The sequence below is a fragment of the Aphis gossypii genome, chromosome 3 (genome assembly GCF_020184175.1).
Source record: "Aphis gossypii isolate Hap1 chromosome 3, ASM2018417v2, whole genome shotgun sequence".
In the NCBI taxonomy this organism is placed as follows: Eukaryota; Metazoa; Arthropoda; class Insecta; order Hemiptera; family Aphididae; genus Aphis; species Aphis gossypii.
In genome coordinates this window covers 48,277,923-48,295,118 of record NC_065532.1, presented here as the reverse complement: position 1 = coordinate 48,295,118, position 17,196 = coordinate 48,277,923, and the positions used below count along the sequence as shown (strand labels likewise).

The 17,196-nt window shown below is 26.7% G+C and overlaps 1 protein-coding gene and 2 long non-coding RNA genes across 5 annotated transcripts; 2 read left to right on the top strand and 1 right to left on the bottom strand.

Annotated features, from left to right (window-relative positions):
- Positions 1-1,465: 1,465 nt before the first annotated feature.
- On the top strand, positions 1,466-10,459 carry LOC126550734 (adenylosuccinate lyase-like). Of its 3 annotated transcripts, none has more exons than XM_050202797.1 (9): positions 1,466-1,717; positions 5,070-5,273; positions 5,654-5,778; positions 5,876-6,033; positions 6,300-6,451; positions 6,547-6,764; positions 6,833-7,013; positions 8,867-9,043; positions 9,109-9,494. In XM_050202797.1, the coding sequence occupies exons 1-9, from the start codon at positions 1,577-1,579 to the stop codon at positions 9,196-9,198; spliced, it is 1,446 nt and encodes a 481-aa protein (XP_050058754.1). In that variant the 5' UTR covers positions 1,466-1,576; the 3' UTR covers positions 9,199-9,494. The 3 variants fall into 3 exon arrangements, with proteins under 3 accessions (XP_050058754.1, XP_050058755.1, XP_050058756.1); XM_050202798.1 differs by lacking the exon at positions 9,109-9,494 and adding an exon at positions 10,301-10,459 and having other exon boundaries at positions 1,468-1,717; positions 8,867-8,927; XM_050202799.1 differs by lacking the exon at positions 9,109-9,494 and adding an exon at positions 10,301-10,423 and having other exon boundaries at positions 1,468-1,717.
- Positions 10,460-13,131: 2,672 nt separating this feature from the next.
- LOC114122855 (uncharacterized) lies at positions 13,132-15,329 on the bottom strand. The gene is made up of 2 exons (XR_007604781.1): positions 15,183-15,329; positions 13,132-13,512 (listed from the first exon to the last, which is right to left on the bottom strand). It is a non-coding gene; the product is annotated as an uncharacterized LOC114122855 (long non-coding RNA).
- Positions 15,300-16,859, top strand: LOC126550738 (uncharacterized). Its single transcript, XR_007604787.1, has 2 exons — positions 15,300-15,398; positions 15,471-16,859. It is a non-coding gene; the product is annotated as an uncharacterized LOC126550738 (long non-coding RNA).
- Positions 16,860-17,196: the final 337 nt, after the last annotated feature.

Sequence of the window (17,196 nt, the reverse complement as noted above, 5' to 3'; positions counted from 1 at the left end):
TTTAATTAGTAACTATATATTTTACTTTAATTGAATATTATCTTATAAATTATAACAATATTTTATAATAATAAATTAGGTATTGTTTTATCCATCTTTGTTACGGGTTAGCTTCGAAACACCTGGAGTCCTTTACTTGTCTTGTCTCGTATGATTCGATTCCAAGGAGACAGCACCGTTTGACTGTTGAGTGTAATGACCTCACTCATCAGCTGATGTACCTATCATGTACCTATACAGCACACATTTAATAATTAATATCATTTTTCGTTCATTTGAACAGTGAAATTATTGATGATTTCTAGTCGCTTTTCAGATTTAGAACATTTTAATAATGCGAAATCATGCTGTAATATTCTTTTAATAGACCTTTTTTTTAAATATTATTATTATCTCAGAATAAATAAATTAAATTTATTCTGTGTTATTACCTACTAGGACACTAGGTAATACCTTTTACCCTAGTACGATAGAATTTTTATTTTTTTCCACCCGAAAGTTATGTTATTTGTATTTAATTGACTATTGATGATAATTTATCTTTTTTTAACGAGGTGTTAAAAATTAATATATATTAATATTAATTTTATAAATTTATTTATAATAATTTGTAATATCAATACTAACCGTTAATCTTCATAACAATAATAAGTTATTATTTAACCTACCTGTTGCGGACAAAGGAACAAACTCAGGAATAAACACCTGTGGCCCTGTTAGTTTAGAAAAAAACATAATATTTTACGTACCTACATAGTACATTCTATATGTGTTATTTAAAAGTTTAATATAAATATTTAATATACGATAATTTATTTTAAATATACTTATTGTTTACATACTTATTGGTTATTGAAAATTAAATATTGAAAGTGTTATTTTATTGAATTTCTCTCTAATATATATATAACCTATCAGTAGATGGACAATTAAAATGTGTGAACCGTGTATTAGACCATAATCTTTTTTATTAACATAAACATTAAAAGAATTAAATTGTTATTAAATTATTATTATATAATTGCGTTTTTTGGCGTTTCACTATAATTAAATAGTATAAATTGGCTTTTACTAGTGATAATAAATTACTATATACATTTATACATATTACCATAAATATTATATAAGCTTAAGCAATCACTAAAATAAATGTCAGAATAATTCAATCTTGAAATATAATACAGAAGTTTCCAAGTTAAATTATCATACTTGTTTTTATTTTTAAGTTCTAAAAGATACTGTAAATTTACTATTTCTATTTAAAAATGAGTAGTTAACATAATTATTTAAACTGTATTGCAGTCTCGATAATATCTTAATAAAGATTTTTTATTTTTAATTATAATTAATCTGTTATTGAAGCCATTAATTGACAATCCATGTACCTTATCTAATATCTAGCACATTTTTTACATAATTAAAATTGCTCATCTAGTGTTCTACTGCTCTGAGTTTTCTATACGATTCTTTGTATATAGTCTTACACAATTGTTCAATATTGTTTCAATTTAAATATATTAGAATCATCGTGTTATAATTTTGTTCGATTTAAATTTAGATTATTCTTACTTAAACCATGGCTAACTCTGTATATGATACTTATGTATCTCCTCTTTCGACAAGATATGCGTCAACAGAAATGAAATACAATTTTAGTGACAGGAAAAAATTTACCACATGGAGAACTCTCTGGACTTTGCTAGCCCAAGCTGAACAGGTAATTTTTATTCCATCTATAGTCATTTACAAAACATTCTGGTTTCAAACGTTGCTCAAATTATAAATTATATAATAAAAGTAGGTAGGCTAATTTATACCGTTCTAATGTATAGTACTTAGATGTGAAATGGATTACTGTAATGTATGTGTTAAATTTAAATTCAATGATACGGTATCATATACAAAAAATGATTCTGGGCGCAGATGGTCTATCAGTCTATATTACTAAGTACATATTTTTATGATATTACTATTAAAATAGTTTATTTTACTGTTAGTATTATGGTAAATTGTTTCAGTTTTTGTGAAATCATTGCTTTTATCATATAATTAAAATTTAATTATTATCATAATAGTAATTATAATTTATACCATATCATAATATACCTAGGCAATTGTTATTAACTTTTGAGTCAATATTGCATAGACTATACCTTGCTATAAAAAATCATAAATTGGTTGATAATTTATGTAAAAGTCTTAATAAGGTTTTTAAATTATAACAAAATAATGAATATTGTTATTAATCGTTTAATTATGAACTTTTGTCCAAATGTCTTTAAAAAATAATTATATTTATATGACTTTTAGATCTTTTAGTTCTAATATGAATAATTTATGCAAAATATTTATTAAATGTGAAGATTTCATAATTTTTTAATAAAAAATACTTGTAGTTTCAGAATGTTTACAATGTGATTTTGACAAATAGTGTTTAAATTTGAATTCCAAATGAGTATATAAAAATATCATTCATATGTATTTTTAATATTTTTATACTGATATAAGAACCACACACCTATGTGGAATCTTAAATTACACTTACAAGAATTTTGATTCAATAAATAATTTTTATCGATTTTTAAAGAAAAAAAAATTCTCATGCCTATAAATAGCTTATAAAAAGTTAATATATAGGTATTGAAAATAGTAACATGTATAAAAAATAATACTATAAACACATTGTGAAAATGTCAAGTTTCTTCAGTTACAATAAATATTCCCATTTTTCTTTAATTTTTTCCTCTCAATTATTAAATTAAGTTCTAGGAATTTTGACTTTTGAATTAAGTAACATTTAGATCTAATTTGAAACCAAAAAATTATCAATTTTTTTATAGTTTAAAATTAATGCATTTAATGATGTTTTATAAGGATGACATCCCCTCAAAAAAAAAAAAAAAAACAAAATTATTACATTCATACTTAGAATCTATTATAGATACTTATACCTATTTTTAGGTATTCATCTTTTTTTTTTATTATTACATTCAATTACATTTGTCATCAATTGCCATGTTAAAAGTTTTTTTCTCAATATGGTTTACAATTTATTGTAGAAATGCATTGTAAGTATAGACAAAATAGATAGATAGAGATAGATGGAAGCAAGTGGTTGTTGCAGCAATGGATCTAAAGGACCCGAAAAAGACAAAAAAATAAAAAGAAGAAGAAGATATATATGACAGAAATATAATTGAACATATCACTTTGACATTTTTGTTTTGATTGGTGTATAAAAACATAGTATTTAATATTATAGATCACGTTGGATCCATCACTTTCTATTTACTAGGTTCGAGACTCTTAAATTAGAAAAGTTCTAACTAGTATGCCTTATATTGTTTATAGGCACCTACATATATTTAACTCTTTATCTTAACTATAATTTTAACATTATCGTCATTCATTATTTACGTATGTTCGTAAATAACCAATACTTTTCAATATTATTAATCAAAAATATAAAATATAATAAGAAGCTTATAAAACTATTGATTTCTATACAACTGTCTATTAAATACAATGTAATAAAACAATATTTTGTTTTACATGTTACGATTGTTTTATAAAACCTATGTTACAGCAGTGTTGGTGCGATTTCCTCTAATACTCTTTCCGGACCTGTAGTCGTTTGTGTATGCTTAATAATTGCTTATGTATATTATATTGTTTATTGGTACTCCGTATGGAGCGGTCATTTCAAACGATTTTCAGCTATTTTAATCTAAAATCGACTCGAAAATGTATTTCGATCGACATAATATTTTCTACTTTATAATTATTGCGTTTTTGAAGGCAATATTCAAGCAGTTTATTAATATTATTTAAGACTATATTAATACCATCGTATTACCTACTGTTAGTACTACGATCGCTGTCCAGCTCCTCGAAAAAAACCTAAGAAATATTGAAAAACTTCGACGGAAAACAAATATAGCGCACTACAGATTAATTACCTTTTTTAATGCGGACCGTAGGTACATGGTACTTTAGTAAAAGTTTTCTTATACAATGATTAATGCGTACGTAAGTACGTTATATCGTAGTGTTTCAAAATTGATTTTCCTTGGTTTGAAATTGAGAAGCATCAATTGAAGTCTATATTTAGTATAAAATATAGATAATATTATGTATATTATAGAATCTTTATGCGCGTTAAAAAATATTCAAATTAATTCTCAATACAAATACGAATGATTGCTGATGTAATATATTTGTAATTATATAAGGTATTTAAATATATATAATTATAATACAACTAATCAACTTTTAACATAACATAATATATAAACGTATATAACTATAAAACTATTTACTTATACCCATAGATATTGTGCACTTACCACTAGCGTTTTCTTCTGGTGATTTGACCCGAACCCATACGATATCAATATCACTACGGTGTATATGAAAAAACCAACGAAAATGCCAGAAGCGACGATTTCCGCATCCGGATTTTTCTCATCGTTCAAGTTCCACGTGCCACCGACTCCCAAAAACCCGTTATTCGTGGAAGGAATTCTATTCTTCGATTGAAATCATTTTTCATAACTGGAGGTTTGAGTACTTGTGGCAAAAGGTTTTTTTTATCAATAAAAAGACACGTTTTGGTTTATAATTATTAATTTATTATAAAGAATACTTTACTGTGTGGGTTTGTTGGAAGGTGACTGTTTCGCTCGAATTGATGGTAACTGTTGAAACGACCAACGTGTGTCATTTTAATAATAAATAATAATTTGGACAAAATAGAAAAGTGTCGAGTTTGTATATTTTTGCAATGATCAATTTTATACAATATAATATAGTAATAGTATAGCGTAGTATAGGTACCTACTGCCTTTAAATCTATTACCTATTACATGTGGATAGACTTAATTTATTTTTGAGTGTATATATGTATATATACATATACCTATATATATTATATATATATAATGACGTACCTATAGGTACTATCCACCACTCCACCAGTGACCATATTATACCTAACGATATTATTTTTTACTTATGTACGAATTATCATAATATTTTGACTAACGTTGATGACTTTTATACGATTTCAGGAATTGAGACTGGACATTACGAACAAACAGTTGGAAGAGCTGCGTAACAACATTGACAATGTGGACTTTGCGGCGGCCGCCGAAGAAGAAAAACTCACCCGACACGAAATCATGGCACACGTGCATACGTATGCCGCGTGTTGTCCGACCGCCGGACCCATTATTCACTTGGGCGCTACTGCACGAGACATCGGAGACAACGCCGTAAGTTTCCTGCGCGAGTGACCACAGTGTCCATCTCGTGTGGTTGTAGAGTCTGTACTTCATTGGGAATTTGTGATTTTACTCCAAAATAATAAAATTATGTAATTTTCACCACATCCGGTTCGGTATAACGGTCGCGTGTAGTACCTACCTATTAAATTTATACTGACGCACTGTAAAACTGTGTGAATAGGTATTACCCTCCTCCCGGCACCACCCCTGAAATAAACACCGAATGAGGTAATAGCTAAGTATATGAAGTGATTAAGTGAAATGTTTTGTGTTAGTTATTTCTCTGTTATTAATTTAATAGTTACATACTGTACTTAAATATTATATAATTTATAGAATCTAAAAGTATTTTTTATTATTATTCATAGGATTTGATAGTTTTGAGAGACGCTTTCGACATACTGCTACCGAAACTGGCGGGTTGCATGAAAACGTTGGGCGAATTTGCAGATAAGCACAAGAAACTAGCCACATTGGGTTTCACACACTTTCAGTAAGTATATTATATATATTATATGCCTACATAATAGACAATATTGAGCGCTTAACATTTAATTTTAAAGAAAATAATTCTACACTTCAATTTTTAGACCTGCTCAACTGACCACGGTTGGCAAACGCGCATGCCTCTGGCTACAGGATTTGGTTTTATGCGAAAAAAACTTAAGCCGTGTCCGTACTGAACTCAAATTTCGCGGAATCAAAGGAGCCACCGGCACCCAAGCGTCATTCTTACAACTTTTCAACGGTAATTTAATCATTTTCTTCCTAGATACTGCCACACTTATTAATGCAATGAAACGGGAAGTAACCATATTATTGAAATTTGTATCATTTTGATTTTTGAACACATAATGTTATATGATCAAAATTAATTTGAAAAAATTATTAAGTACCTAATAGAGAAAAAATGTAAACCTAATTTCTTCGTCCATTTATTCTGCGCTGTATTATAATCGATTGCATTGAATGTCTGTATACATATTATATTTCAATGTTATAATTTTTTTGCAGGTGACTATGAAAAAGTCAGAGAATTGGATAACAGGGTAACAAAGCTTGCCGGATTCTCATCTTCATACTCTGTCACAGGTCAGACATATCCTCGAATTGTTGACGCAGAAATTGTTGCATCCTTAAGTATTCTTGGGGCTGCTGTTCATAAGGTATATTAATTTAATACTTTAATGCAACCCTATAGTATTTTATTTTGATAAAAATGTATAATATTATGAATTTATAATGTTTTGTATATTTAAAGATGTGTACAGACCTAAGACTATTGGCTGGCATGAATGAAATTGGAGAACTTTTTGAACCTACTCAAATAGGCTCAAGTGCAATGCCTTATAAACAAAATCCAAGGATAAGTGAAAGAGTTTGCTCTATTACTCGATATCTAATGAATCTGGTTAACAACCCTTTATCCACTGCCTCTGTACAATGGTTAGAACGAACATTGGATGATAGTGCAAATAGGTCTGTATTATTGTTGTTCCGCAATTATTTTTGAGAGACATTATTTCACAATATTTTTGTCTTTTTAGGCAATTGTGTTTATCAGAAGCGTTTTTGGCTGCAGACAGTGTATTATTGACAGTTCAGAATATCTTCGAAGGGTTATCTGTATTTCCTAAAGTTATATCAAGAAATATTGAGAAAGTTTTACCCTTTATGGCAACAGAAAATGTAATTATTGCAATGGTCAGAGCTGGAGGAGATAGACAAGTAAACATCAGAAACTGTATTAACATTAATATTTTTGGTTAAAGTACAAAAAGTCATCCCATCACTCACTAGCGAACTGTTGAATTCATTTTATTTAGTAGCTATTAAATTATAGTTATCATACCATAGGAATTGATTAAAAATATAAATACTACAACTCATAGGTAAAATGTTTTAAAATTAGTATGATATAACATTTAATAATATTGCATTATTAATTACATTAATAAGTATTAACAATCATTGAATTACACATATATTATTTTATAAATTATTACTGAATAGACAACCTATGTCAGTTTTTTATGCATTTTATTGTATAAAATTACATACTAACATATAGTATAATGCAAACTGTTTTTTAAATCTTTTTAATTTAATTAATATTATTCACTTGAGAGAAATTGTGGTTTAATTTACATTAATACAAAGAGACGAGGAGGGAGGTTTGACTGTTCCACCTCTCTTGCATAAATACACCACTGTTAATTCATAAATAATTAAATATTCATTTAAAAAAAAATGTATTAATATTAAAATACTTTAATCTCTGTAGGTTTAATATTTATTAAGTCTTCTTTAAATATACATTTATATAGTACTACATTTAAATATTTTGTATTACTATGTTTAGTTAGATTTCTGTAAAGTTAGTGTATTAAATAATATTTAATCTATATTATATGATCAAAATAGTGAGTTGTACTCTTTTTGTACATTTTGTTATAGTGATTGCAATCTATATGACAGATATCACAAGACAGTCTCTTAGTGAATAAACTGTAAATAAACTCAACGACTCTGAAATTATTTATTTCTAAAATTGCCTATATTATGTTACTATTTTCATCATCATAAATCAATAATTGTCCATAAATCATTAATTGACTGTTTAAATATCAAAATTTTATCTAAGATACACCTCATGGTCCAAAAATATTTTAAGCAAAGACAACAAAACTATAAGTACCTATGTTTATATATCAAATATTTGGAGGATGAAGCAAAAGGAATTCATAATTATAAATTAATTTTAAATAAATTAAATGTGAAGTATGATTTTGCTTACATTAAAACAAATTCTCCTTGTATTTTTGAAAGCATCAAAAAACTTATAAATTCTAATTTGTCACTTTGGGATTTGTTAAACATTTTAAATCAGTGAAAAATTCTGTCTATAAACTTCCTACTAGCGCAAATAGTGCAATAATTAAAACAAAATTTAAAAATGGTTTTTCCAATATATATAAAGAACTAATGTTTAAAAGAAATTTTGAAAATACTTTTAGATGATAGTGTTAATTTCAACGATTAAAATAATTGTCTGTTCCAAATTATTCTCCAGATATAATAGCAAATTTAAAATATGCACCAATAACCAGTATTGAAATTGAACCTAGTTTTTTATCTTTCAAGTACATTCTTATAGATCATTATCATAATTTTCCAGAAATAAACATGGAACATACTATAATAACTTATTGTTTTTTTTTCAATTAACATACTAACTACATTAAATTTGTCATACTTTTTTCCTATTATGTACTATTTAGTTTTACTAAAATATTGTTTTTACATAGTTATTAATGTACCTATAAATAATAATTAGAAATTACAATTTAACAATTATTACTGCAAAATTATAATTAAATATTAAATTTGATAAGAATTGAAATTTTATTATGCATGTTTGCATGCACTTTATACAAATTTAAATGGATATTAATCTGAATTTTACTAATCACTAGTAATAAGACAAAATAATTTAATCATTGAACATAATTATTTTCAAATTTGTTGATACTAACTTCTATTTTATAAAATGTTGTACATTTAATAAATTCAAATTTTAGGAGTGTCATGAAAAAATAAGAGTTTTATCACTAGAAGCAGCCAGTACAGTTCGTCTTGAAGGTAAAGACAATGATCTTATGAATAGAATTATACAAGATCCATATTTTGAACCAATAATAAAGGAACTACCAGATATTTTAAATCCTCTTACTTTCATTGGATGTGCATTCAATCAAGTAAAAATTTAATTAATGAATTTTATGCTTATTTAAATGTTAATAACAATGTTAATTATACATAGGTAACACATTTTTTAAAAGAAGAAATACAGCCTGTAGTCAACAAATACATTTTCAAAATCAAAACTACAGCAACAAAACTGGATATTTAATTCATAACACTTTTTACTTAATTTCACCATAATTTCAAATTTCAAAGTTTTACTCTTTTTAAATTAGTAAATTAAATGTATAAATATATAATATAGTAAAATACTAAAATATGTTTCTATTTAAATGTTATACTTATACTTTATCCAACCATAAAACATGAAATTCTGCTCATCTTTATTTGACACCTGCCATAGACACTAATTATATTTAAGAAGAGTGTCTCGATAAGATATGCAGATTGCAGATGTTTCAATTTTTATCGAGTCACAGTATATTTTCACAGTGTTAGACGAAAGTATAGTAGTTAAAAAAAATATGATATTTTTAAACCAAATAACAATTAAATTTTATAATTTAATTGAGTTCAAAACATAATTGAATTTGTTTTTATTTCATAATGTCATTACTCATTACCTTATTCACCTATTATACCTTACTTTTAATATTTTTAAAATAAAATGGAAAGTACACTAATTATTAAAAATTGAATAAGTATGTGATTATTGGTTTTGTGATAAAATCCTAATAATTTTAAACATAAATTTAAAATTATAAAATTAAGTTTACTCAGTTCTTTTGAAGAAACTCAAAGCAACCAAATCTAAATTAATTTCCATTCTATATTTTTCTTATATAGTAAAGTCTGATCATTATTAAGGTGTAAATTAATACATGATGGTATTTTTTAATAACTAAAAAATATAAACAGTTATTTAGCTCTTAAATAACTTATTACATAATAATTAATAACTAATAAACAAATATTATGGGGTTGTTACTTAAATTAAAGCCAATATAACAAAATATCTTGATGAAAACCCAAGTTGTTATTAATGAATCCTCTAAAAATTATTTTTTCATTTTGTAATTAATGTTATTTGTTCCAATAACATTAATATATTGACATTTATTTAAAAATATTTGATAAGTTTATAAATGCTTTACAGTATTGTTCATAAAACAATTTATTATGTACATAATATAAACTAATGTATTCTTATAATTACTTTTATTAAAATTATTTTAGTATAAGTATTTTAAACTTTTGAATAATTTCTACAGCTTATGATTAATATAAGGGATACCTACATTGTTTTTCAGTGTACATAACTGCTCTTCGTCAAATTGAGGACAGTAATTTACCAGACGATGAGTATGATGCAGGTAATTCATTAATGGACAGTGAAGATACTGTAGCTACAGTAGGAAACCATCGCAAACCTAATTAATGCTCTGTGTAATGTTAATGTTATAACAATAATATTATAGATTATTTAAGATTATAAAGCAATGTAAATATTAAGATGTGATAATAAATTATTTATATTTTTGTATTGTTAAAAAATAAATTTTTAATTATCTATTATTTGCATTCCTTTAAATTTATTGCCATACACAATGCATAATATTACATAATTAACAGTAGGTGGTGAGTTCTTAATTCTAGTTAATTAATTTTTTTTTCCGCAAAAATTGGTCCTAATTTTTTATATATTTAAATTTTTTTTTAAATATAATATTACAATATTCAATATTGTGCCCAACGGAGTTTACATAAATGCTGCGCCCAAACGGGTTATGCCCATAGGTAGAAGGTAGTTAATATTTTCTTCTATGAATACCTAAATTCTACAACAAAAACAAATATCTTTTTTAATTTTTAATTCAATTTACGCACGTATTAAATTATTTAATATTATAATTTTTAATACAGAACACAGTTCAATATTTATAAAATCAACTTCACGTAGTCTTCTATTTATAAACGATATAACATGATGTGCTTTATCCTAAACCCTTCCCTACAAAAATAAAAGTATTAGTATGCCGGTATTCTATATACAATAAACATACAGTTTTACAATGTACCTAATATATATAATCACCTGCACCCTGTAAGTGTGTCTGTATGTTTGTAAGTGTGTTAACAACCGTGATGGTAACGTTGCTCGCTATTGTAAAATATGATCGGGACTCGGGAGTACCAATAATATTATGACGAACCTCTACAAAATAATAAGCTATAAGTACCTAAATTATAGTTTTCTGATTTCAAAATTGTTTTTTATCGTTAATATTTTGATTTGAAATGTTACAAGTTTCACTTTAATAACTTTGTATACCACTCAGAATGATCGATGTTTTGTTAAAGCTCAATTTCTTTAATTAATAATAAATCTACATGGATTATAGACTATATCTAATGTCTATAGTTAACATTAAACGTGATGCCTTGTGACAGTGCCGGATTTAACTATTGTGCCGCTTAAAGCACTAAACAAATTGCCGCCTTTTAATATAGGTAAATATTTTTCTAGTCTAAAAAATGTTATTTAACTATTAAAGCATACAGTCATAGTTTGTTCGTTTAATCAATGGTTTTTTTTTACATAATATATACGAGTTACATGGTCGTATATCCATTTGTCTGTTGTCAAGTTGTACTTGTACAACATAATAACAAACAATTTATAAATAATGCAGCAATACTATATAATAGGGCAACTCTAAGATTTTGAAATTGGAAAACATAAAATATAAATAAATATAACCACAATCCCTTTGATCTAAAAACATTTAATAATTAGTTGTAATTCTTTTAGTTCTAGTTACATATAATAAAAATTATTTGTCGCCCTAAGCACTAGCTTATAGTGTTTACTGGGAAATACGGCACTGCCTTGTGATTATGCTCTTTCTGTTATCCCACGAGCCTTTGTACAATTGTTATAAACTATCACAGACAATTATTGACCATTGCTAGATGAGAAACTACTCGTATAACAAAATTATGCACATTATAAACAGATGACTTTTTTTTACTATTATATACCCCTTTCACCACGTATACTTAGTAAATTTGGTTCCTACAAAATGCATATTAGCCCACAAATAATTATAAATTAATAACCTTTTGAACGCTAATCGATTACCGACGTTTTCCGTAAATTATTTCTCACGGAAATAATCAATTCAGTAAATAATAAAACGTCATTTTAGTTTATACGATTGCGAGTAATAATTTTAAAATATAAAAATATGAAAGCAATCTATATGAAGTAAGTAAAATGTGTATAATTTTACGCTTTATTACTTTTTTATTTTAAATAATTTAATTCTCGCAATTCCTGGCACTCGGCGTATTAACGGAGTTATGTGTACGATTTCGAATGGACAGCAATCGTTACCAACTGTATAGGGCATGGTTAAAATAAAATAAAATAAAAAAACCCAGATACTTATACTTAATATATTATATTAGTTAGACAGATACCGAAAATGATATCAGTATTCCTACTGTACATTACTCCTTAGGTGGAGTATTGCTAATACCTGTTTAAATATCACAAAATTAATAATTGAATGATTAAACAAAATTATTTTATAATTTATATTAATTTACATTTTAAACTGTATTTTTAAGTTATAAATTATAATGTTATGTTATGAAAATTGTCTGTTGAAGTCTTACGAAATTATATACTCTCCCACTTATTCAGACATGAAGCAATTACTTCAAATAACCGTTTTATGGTAGGCATCATGTATTTTTTATTTTTTTTTCGTTCTTTATAGTAATTATTATATTATTGGCTTTATTGATATTTTCAGACACCCTTATACCATGAGCGTCACCCATTTACCAGTATACCACAACTACCACTGGCCACTGGAACCAGACAAAGTTTCCCACTTTAGCCCGCTATAGATTTGACACTGAATAATCTAGTTTTGGTGGCTATAGTACTAATTGGCAATAGCACTTATACCCTTTAAAGCTTTTTTTTTTGCCACACAGGGTAAAATATCCTTGCACTAATTGCACACTTGCGCCATAATATTATATTTTAATTAGAAATTACTAGGATAACTAGTATAATTTTATAAATAAATATTAATTGTTATAGGATAGATACAAAACTGAAAAAACATAATGTTGCAAAGTAGTTTTTATTAATTTTATTTTAATTGTAATAAAAAAAAAAAATCACAATAATTCAATGATCGTTAGTAATGGTGATAAATACTAATAATATAACTAATATAAGTACAGATAAACGCGTCTTACGACTAATTGTGTAGTGATGTCAAACATATAGGTATAAATATAAATTGGTTAAAACAAAATTAAAATAATATATTGCGTTAAAAAAAAAAAATTGCAATTAAAATTGCATCACCTGCAACACTGTTCGGATTTTCCACCTACTTGAAACACCTACGCAGGGTGCACTCGTGGTGGCGAGCTGAGTGTGCGTGGCAGTCCGGCCAACGGCACTCAGCATCGATCATTGTGGTTGCTACCAGCAAAACTAAAAGTTGAAATACATTAAATCAGTATGCACAACTTTTACTCTTATATTGTACAGAAAAAGTGTTATCAACTTTTAAGTCTGATAAAATAGATTCTCTTATAAATTATAATACATTAGATACGCTATATGGCTATATTATCATCGGCGTAACTATGAGAGGATAGAGGACTACTAAATTACACATAATATTAATTAATTATTAATTAAGATGTATTTACTAAGAAAAGTTAATTCAAGGTAAAAGTTAGTAAAAATTAATATAATATGTATAAATTATATCAACGATCTACCTACACATCAAAACAGCTTGTCTATATAATAGATATTAATTCTTTTGTACCTAACAGCTAGGTAGAGTAAAATTATAAAAATGTTAAACTAATATAATATTTAGCCAACATACCTATTTTGTAACCCATAATATTTTATATTATAATGAGTACTGAGTAGGTACTGGTTGAAAATTTTATGTCTATAGTGATTTTTTTTATTATAATATATTATTAAAACAGCTTAATTTGTTGAAAGTTTTAGAATATGATTTAAATTTAGGCTGATGTGATGCTATAAGAATTTTTAACAAACTTATTAACAAGTTGTAGTACCTATTGTGTCACAGGTATTGTTTTCAAAAGTTGGTTTTTATATTTTTAAATGTATAATCTTCAATTTTTTTTTTAACAATCAAAAAAAAAAGTATACAATCTAAAATTAGAATTGTATTTATTACAATATATAGATACATTCATAATCTTATTTGAAAAATAAATTTATAGCTGCTCAATGTTTAATACTACACTATAAATCTTAGATTAGTTTTTTTTAATACTTATTCACTCAAAAACATTTTGGAGATAGATTTTTTAAAGTTTACTCTATGAAATTGTATTCAGTAGATGTTGGTATTTATACCAAATAATCACACATTTAAATATAGGTACTCTCTTTTATAAAATTAACAAAAAATATAACCACAGCACCAAGTACTAAATTACTGGTTTGTCAAATTTGAAACTTCCATTGATATTTTCTAAAAGATCAATTAATATTTTTTTAATCATAAATATTTACAGTGTATTATTTTTTTATTTGTAATTATTATAATTTTAACTAGGTACCTACCTATTTTTTAATATATATAAATTTAAATAAATGGAGTATGTATTTATATATAATAATTTTGGTTTCATCATTAATTAGTATATAAACTTAATAATTTTAAAAATCAAGTTTCTGGCTAAAATACTAAAATATAAGTCTATTCTAGCCGAGGATAAGAGTTTACCTGTTTGAAAACGTTAGCAACAACAAATTTTTAATAAATACCTATTTAGGTACCAATATAATATATATCTTTTTCAAAACATTCAAAACCTAATTTTTAAGAAATTTGTATTATAATAATTCGTTATAATATTAAAATGTCCAATAATAACATTTTTTTCATATCTAATAAATCCTTTTCAAAAATTATTTTTAGTGGATATTTTTAAGTTCATTGGGTCATATTATATGAGCGCATATTTAAGTATTTTTTAGTGCTATAAATCCCGAACCCTGCGAACGAGTTACATCTATGCATTGAAGTGGATATATTTTTTATAAGTACTTATAGAGCTAAATAATTAACATATTAATTTATAAAATTTGTTTGTAGTTGTACTTACCCAATGCGGCGACCAAAAGATACACAGACAAGTTGCGATTCATGTTGATAATTTATATTGGAGTTGAGTTTCAAGTGTTACTTTTGTGTAGTAAGTTTAAAGAGTTCTGTCGACAGTTGGAACTGTTGGAAGGTGGATTGTTTTTCGAAGTGCTAGGCTTGGATCTTTTATAGGACAAGTACCTACCTAGTACCTATTGACGAATCATCTTAGAAGGTTGGTGATAGGTTACTACAATATGTAAATAAACAATAATAATCATAATAATTTATGATTTCTCCCGTGTAGTTAAACGCACAGGAAAATCCCAATAGATAATAATTAATGATTGGTAATCAAATTAAAGGTTATTATTAATCGACTGAGATACGTATAGAAAATATGTTACAAATTCCAAAGATTACAATATTATAGTAACTAATTAAATTATAATTAAATTATATAATTTATTGTTATTATTATTTTATTATATGGTTCATCAAATATCATGCATTCACGTGTCAATATATACGTGATATCGTATATCACGTGTATATCAAATATATTATTATTGTTATGGGCTATGAGATATCTATAAGATATCTACGAGATTACTAGGCTAAGTTAGTATGACCATGCCTCGTGTCAAGGGTAATGCGGATGCTACTATGACCATGACACGTGTCGGGATAGTAAGCGCACCAATAATTACAGTGCACTAATGATGCATTTGAGATGTTATTGCACATTCTCAAATTCGTGTCCGAATTTGCAACAACAACAACAAGGACACCTGGTTTTACCCAGAAGGCGACCACACGACGTAAACAAGAGACGCACCACAATATATAAGGGAGCCCGAAGACCAGTGTAGTAAACCGACGTTTTTAGTATAAAAACGTAGTTCCGAAGTCCAGTGGTCTATGACTATATCACGCCACCGAGTCGGACCACTCATGCCGTTTCCTGATTGGATTAGACACATCACGCCACTTCATAGACGTAGATCATCCGATTCTCCATCACGGCATGTTCCATATAAATATGAGTCCTCATCATAGATTTAATTAGAGTTAGTTAAGAGTCAGTTAGACCAAGTTAGTGTTGTCACTTGCTCTCCGGTAGCTAAGTACTTGTGCTTACGCTAACGAAAGCCTTTTCATTATTATTTTAACAAATTAATAAACGTATCAATTGTCTTATTAATTTATTGTTAACTAATATACCTCAACTCTCCAACCTACGACGGAACGTGCATTCGTCGTAAAAGAAGCGTGCAGTAACTATCACTGGTTACTACATAAAATTTGGTGTCAGGTGTGGGGTCATACTTCATCAAACGAAATTTTTTTGAGTCAAATCAAAAAATAAGTACTTTGAGACCCACCGACGAAACCACGTTCACGACAGGAAGGAGAACAGAGAGAATTCAAGCGGTCTAGTCCAGGGAGGACAGAAATCAAATTCCAGAAGGACGGAAGTCAACTTTTCAAACGGGGCGGTACTCTTTTCGCCCAAAAATGACCCTTCGCTTTTTGCCCACGTCTCTTTTCGCCCAAATATTTTAAAACTACTTTCCCTTTTCGCCCAAGAATATTATATAGCACTTTTCGACCAAATTTTTATAATACACACTTTGGGAAACACTTACTTTAAAATATTTATCTTTAACATAATAATAAATTTGTTATATTTAAATTATTTATTTGAGTTAATTAGTTTTATAAAGCCATTTAGCATTACTCAGAGAGTACCACGAGGAGGCGGCTTCTCTTACTCTCCAAAAATGTATTATGTTTTTCTACATTAATATAATTTTTATATAATATAAGTAAATTTTTATCAAAAGTATAAATCATCAAAATTGTGTTAATACAGTATTAAATAGAATAGTTAAACGACATTGATTATTTATGTCTAAAATATATCTACAAACGACCAGTCAATATCTTAATCTTATCTATATAATCTTTGGAAACTATATGTTTATAATTTCTACAATGGTCCGCCGTGTAGATATATCGATCTCAGTGTA